The following is a 6,181-nucleotide window of genomic DNA, read 5'->3' as shown; positions in this document are numbered from 1 at the left end:
AGGGAAGAATCGTGACGACCCGGCGGCCTTCCGCGATGCTACGGGGCGTTCCGTGTTTACCGAGGCGCGGTTCGAGTGCCGTTGGACGGATGGGGCTGCCGATTTTTTCGGGTACTGGCCACACAATGCTGGAGGTTGTACATTTTTTCGAATTTTTCTCGGACATATTTCGGGGTTTAAAAAATTCAGAAAGTCGATTTTTTCCCAAAATTTGTTTCATTTCGCTTCTAAAAAATTCCAGTCGATTCGAGCTCAACTTTTTTCGCACCCCAATTTTTCCTGGGCTCCAGGACACTCGACGGAGCCAAGAAAAAATTGGAACCCCACATTTTTGGGGTTTTTCGGTACTCGAAAAAATATTCCTGACTAGCTGCTTCTTGTGGAAACGCCTGTAGACTCTCACCGATGCTTTTCAGCTATAAACATTTCGTGCAAATGTTTCACACTCGAACTAGTCGTTTTCACACCTCTCAAAGCCCCAAGAAAAATGTGAAATTATGGAAAAATCGTTCTTCACGTTATTTACGAATTTTCATATAAGATGATAAAGCCTGAACCGCGATCTCGCTCACCTCCGGCTTCGACTAGAAATGCAATAACACTTTTTCACCCCTGGAGACCTCCTGATGAAGGATTCTCAGGAATTGTGAAATTCCTCGCCAATTTTCTCCTCTTCCCCCCCGCCCCACTCCGTCGTTAAATCAATAAAAAAATTTATTTTATACGACAATTCAAATCGACGTACAATCACAATGCATTTATTTGGTGAGAACTCAATTTTTACATCGATCGTAATTTACAATGAATTTTTATTAGTTTTTTAAAATCAATTTTTCGTTGATTCGTCCATGAATAAATTTTCTTTTTTTATTCTTTATCCCACAGCCCTTAAACCGTTGAAATTAGTCATGAAATTACACAAAATTTAAATTAAATAATTCACTTTTTTTTCAGGATTTCAATTTTCGTTTTCTATTTTCCTTATTCACGGTTCGGATTCTACGCCGTTTTCGGTACGTTTGTCTCGCTGCCAAATCTCGTTGTCGATACTAAAAAAAAAAAGTGTTTGGATTGAAAAATAAAGGAAAAGAAATTTTTGAAAAAATTGTTTTTTGGCAATACGAACTCGTCCGATCCAAAACCCATTCTCTCGTTCGTGTAAGCAGCCAAAGTTCGCCAAAGCTCCGGTGGCCCTTCGATGGCTAGAGGGAAATGCGACCAGCTCGGATCGTCCTGCCCGATACTCGGAATGCTCAGCATCCTTTTCGTCGCTTCGTTACGAGCCTGATTTTCATTGTCCAATAGCATCCTTTGACTCTGCTGAAAAAATAATTTTTTCTTTACCATTTTTTAATAGTTTTCTTGCACTTTCAGTTTTCTCGACTACTCAAATTGGCACTGGGGAAAAAACTTCGAGAACACCTGACAAAATCAGTTGAGTGGAATCAAAATATTTTTCAAAAATTAAGTGGGGATATCTAATCAAAATTTTCAAATTTCTTACGATGCTGCGATAACTGTACTATTATTATTTAAGAATCTTTTCGAATTTTTCATTTCAGATGCTTGCTGTCGCACTTGTGCTGTCAGCCGTCGAGGAGTCTTTTTTTAGAACGCCATTTTGCGAGCGCTCCTCTGCTTAATAAAACGTACTAAAAATAAAATAAAAAAAATTCCCTTGTATACTTCGTTACTTCAATAATTAATACATAAACCTTCAAATAATCTGATCGAGACGTTTTTTAAAAAAAAATTCCCAACAAATGCCTCATTTTTCAACCTCTCGCGCTGATATTCCCCCTTAATTCAATGAAATTTATTCGGTTTCATTTAATTCAAATACGATTCGAAGGAATTAAAATTCCAGTAAAATTAAATTGAATAAAAATTGTAAATTTTTTCATTTCATGAGATTTTAAAAATTGGGGAAAAAATTGTTGAAATACCGCTCGATAGGTATCGCGTCTGCCAATCCTTGGAACGTTGTTCGGTTTGAGAGGATTATTCGTGGGTGTGTTTGGAGGCGCCTGAATCATCCTTTTCGATATTTCGCCATAACCGTCGGACCCATAAGTCGGAAGGTCTTGACTCGGCTGAAGAGAAAAACGATAATTCGATGATTTTTGGATCCTCAATAAATTTTCATTGAATTTGTGTAAGAAAAAGTATGGAAAAATCGACCTCTTGGAACTCGGCTCGTCTTCCGATCCTCGGAATATTTTTCGCAGCTTTTAGAAAATAATCCTCGAATCTGTCGCTGCGTCCAACTCTCGGTATGTTTTTGGCTATTTTGAGAAAAAATGCTGGAACCTCGTCAGCCTCGACTGGCTGCCAGCTCGTCGAGAACAAATTTACAGCGAAAAAAACCACTGAAAACAATTTTTTTTTCAATCACTTGGTCAAACTCGAATTTTTCTGCACTACAAAAAATTGAATTCCCAAAAAATCCTCTTCCTGCACTTTTTTATTTTTTACAAGTTTCAAGAACCGACGTTTTGTACTGTTCAAAAAATGTTACGTACCGACCAACGTGAAGGATTGACGTAAGCACATGTTTCTCATGATTTTCATCGAAGATTTTCAGCCTGTTGAATGCAATTCAAAAAAAATAAAACACTTTTCCATCATCACGGAAGGTTTTTTTTAAAAAAAACGAGTTTGTTAGTAATTTTCAGAATTTTTATTTCCTCCGTTGTAAGGACGCGGGATTTCGGATTTTCAAATCGATCGTATTTTTTTTTATGGGTTTTTCGAAAGTTTAATTTTTTTCAAGAAACGATTTTCCTCTGGTGCTTCCTGTAAAAAGCTTCGAATCCGACTGAGCTTTATTTCCGAGACAAACTTTTTGCTGGCACATCGAAAACGTACTCGAGAAAAATACGTGGCGTTTTTAAAATGTCTCCTATTGATGCTGAGTGTTCTTATGGAGATCACGAGCGTGTGTACCCACGCGCAAAAGTACATGGTCAATAGGAAAAAATCAATATGGACGACCTTTTTTATTTGTTTAGTCGATAAACAAAGTTTTCTGAACCAATCATGTGGGCACTGAACGTTTCCTCCATCCGCGATTGATTTATTAATATTTATTTTTCCTCATTTTTATATATTTATAAATTCAAATATTACCGAGGGGATGAATCGATCGAAATAATGAAAATAAAAAGTTTGACAAAAAAAAAAATTTTTCCAACCAATGGGTTTTGATTTTTTTCCCCCATTTTATTCATCCAGGGACAATTGTTTGTTAAAGAAGTGAAAAAGATATTTAATAATTTAATAAAATTAATTCAATTTTTTATTTAATTTAATGATTTATTAAAATTTAATAATTTAATAAAATTAATAAGAAAACAGATTTGATTGGCTGATGCTTTGTGTGATATTTAACCAATTGAGTGATCAAATAAACCAAAAATGTTAAAATTTCGAAACTCTGAATGAGATTCATTAGAACTTCAAAATATTATCTATTCGTGTAATCCTTTTTACCGATTGAAACTCCAAAAAAGTTGCTCAAATAGAAATAAACTTGCCTGGCAGTGATGAGAAAAGTACTGATGAAAATTCCTTCCATTTCGTTGCTTTTATACTTCGTTGCCTTTCCAATTAAGCATTTGGAACATGCACTCGTGATTAACGATCACTTGATGAGCAAAAAAACGTTTTTTTGGAGCGTGAAAACTAAACAATTATGTGGGCGAATCGAAGGCCTTAAGCCCCCCCCCCCCCCCTCCCTCTCTCTCGCGTTCTCCCTCGCACTCAGATTTTATCGATAACATATCTCGATTTCATGAGATTCAGGTCACAGCCCTTATGGTCTTTGACAGGTGACAAATACGTGTCCACCATATAACAAAACTTACGATTTCGAAAAACAAGTTTTACGTGATTGAAATCTCGATATTTCGTTGCTCGATTTTTCCAGGATTTTCAAAAAAAGAAATGAAAATTTTTCGTTAAGAAATCAGGAGCGAAGGATTTCGATGATTTTTCATCGACAGTTTGATAATTATCGTGCAAAATGATTGGTGAGCGAGATCGTTTGATTGCGACGACCAGATGATTTATTTTGCACTGGAATTCGTCATCTACAAATTTGCAAATCAGCCGAGTGACCAAAGTAGTTTGTACATCGATATAGAAAACAACATTTTATGGAGAAACATCGATCGCTGAAGTGTGACGTTGACGTCAAAAAATATTGGACGAAATAAAAATTCAAAGTTGATTTTTATCCTGAGAGCAGTGCTGCAATTTTCTTGGCCGAGGTAACGATGGTTCGAAGTCCGTTGAGACCTTTAGTTGGTTTCCTGATGCACGAGCCAGGCGCTGCAAGTCTCGCTGGCAACTTCGCACATGGTGGTAAGAGCTCGGCTGATAACTTCGTAATCTGCACAAAAAATATTGGGTTCTTTTATTTGAGTGTGAAACGACGATGATTTGGGGGAATTGATTGCCAAAATGGATTGTCAGCATTTAAAAAATTGTCGTTTAAATCCGAAGAGTTTGGAGGAATGTGAAAATGGTTGAAAAAAATCAATTATTCCATCCGTCGGTAAATTAGTTTCCTTGCTTACCGGTAACGGTGCTTGAACGCTTTCCGAAAATGCTTCCATTGAACGGTGGCTTCCTGTAGGTTCCTTCGACGACGAGGCTCGCCACGGCGACGACGACAACGAGGGCGACGATTACTTTAGCGAATGCCATTTTGACTGAGGTTTTTCGGTGATTTTATCCCAAAGGAAATAGTGAATTTCTGGAGGTCTTGTTGGCTCGAGAGTCCACGAAAACTGTGTGAAGAGTGGACGAAAAATGTCAGCTTTTATACAGCCTTTGAAGGGCCTTTGAAAAATCACTCTGTCAGCTACAATCGAACGAACGTTATTCGCATTCCCTCAACCGGTAATCAAACGCATTCGTTTTTCAAAGCTTTCTGAGACTGACGTGAAGAAACAGAAAAAATTGCCGGACGACAAGACGCCAGGCAAGGAACGAAAGGATTCGATAAAATTTCACTTTTATATTCGAAAAATAATTTTTTTTTTAAATTCATAAAAATCAGTTGAAAAATTAAGCGAACAGGAAAATTTACGATGAAGAAGATTAAGAAAAAATTATTTCTTTACCTGGAAGCTGTTCCTCGATGTGATCCTGGACCGTGCAAGATTGTACTACGAAATCTACGTCGGAACCTTCCCCTTTTATAGGAGAAAAATTCCAGAATTTTTCCTCTAGCGAAGCAGAGAAAATGCAATCAGGAAAAGTAACGAAATTACTGCCTCGATTGATTGTCTTTTCGCCCAAGGGAAATACGGCGATTCGACCCTGTACTGACCTCAATTTATTTCATGCAGGACAATCTAAAATACCATCTCGATTGAGCCAGGAAAATAGAAAGAGATGGCAATGCCATTTCAAAGCTTTTGCCTCAAGAATTTTTACCATTTTTTTTATAAAAAATGCTCCGCATCAGTCAAAACATTACTGCTCGATATTCGGTCACAACGATTTCCAAAAATACCCACCGTCGGTCTTTTATCGACCGTAGATAAGTCAACGCCTACATTTCCAACGCCGAAGCCGACTTTCCCGAGGATTTTTGGACTTACCTACCGTCGATAGTTTTTTCCTAAAATATCTGCACCGAAGGCCGGTTATTCGTGAGAAAAACTTCACCATTTTACCAACAGTCGATAAGTTGGAGAATCAATTCTTTGTAACTGCCCGATAAAAGAGCAGAAATAAAATGAAACATTTTCCAATTAAATTCTCACAGGAAAACAATCAAATGATTCAACGAAATTTTAGACATTGAATTTTTATTTGGACCGAATCGAATCAATTTTTACGAACAGTTTTTTTTCATAATGAAAACACAGAATAATGATTTATTTACATGAATAATATCGATTACACAGGACTTATTACATAACAATTACCTTAATTATTGTAATCTTATATCGCGTCTATTACAAGCAAGTGCAATATTTAATCAGAGTCGTTTATGACACTGGGCGTATTAAGCACTATAAACTACTTTATTATTGTCGCGTCACAACTGTTGTAAACGTTTTGTGTCATGAGCCAATTACACTGCGTATTGCACACTAGAACCAGCCCTCGCTCACATTCGATAAATCATTCCTAATATTATTAAATGTTTTTTTTTTTTTTTATA

General features: G+C 36.8%; 1 protein-coding gene across 2 annotated transcripts; it reads right to left on the bottom strand.

Moving 5' to 3' along the window:
- Positions 1-743: 743 nt before the first annotated feature.
- On the bottom strand, positions 744-3,512 carry ETH (Ecdysis triggering hormone). Of its 2 annotated transcripts, none has more exons than XM_043431976.1 (6): positions 3,493-3,512; positions 2,523-2,585; positions 2,182-2,369; positions 1,947-2,093; positions 1,127-1,320; positions 744-1,049 (listed from the first exon to the last, which is right to left on the bottom strand). In XM_043431976.1, exons 2-6 carry the CDS (start codon positions 2,569-2,571, stop codon positions 986-988), a joined length of 642 nt encoding a protein of 213 aa, XP_043287911.1. In that variant the 5' UTR covers positions 2,572-2,585; positions 3,493-3,512; the 3' UTR covers positions 744-985. The 2 variants fall into 2 exon arrangements, with proteins under 2 accessions (XP_043287911.1, XP_043287912.1); XM_043431977.1 differs by having other exon boundaries at positions 1,127-1,317.
- Positions 3,513-6,181: the final 2,669 nt, after the last annotated feature.

This window comes from Venturia canescens, chromosome 11 (genome assembly GCF_019457755.1).
Source record: "Venturia canescens isolate UGA chromosome 11, ASM1945775v1, whole genome shotgun sequence".
NCBI classification, from domain to species: domain Eukaryota; kingdom Metazoa; phylum Arthropoda; class Insecta; order Hymenoptera; family Ichneumonidae; genus Venturia; species Venturia canescens.
This window is presented reverse-complemented; position numbering and strand designations above follow the sequence as displayed.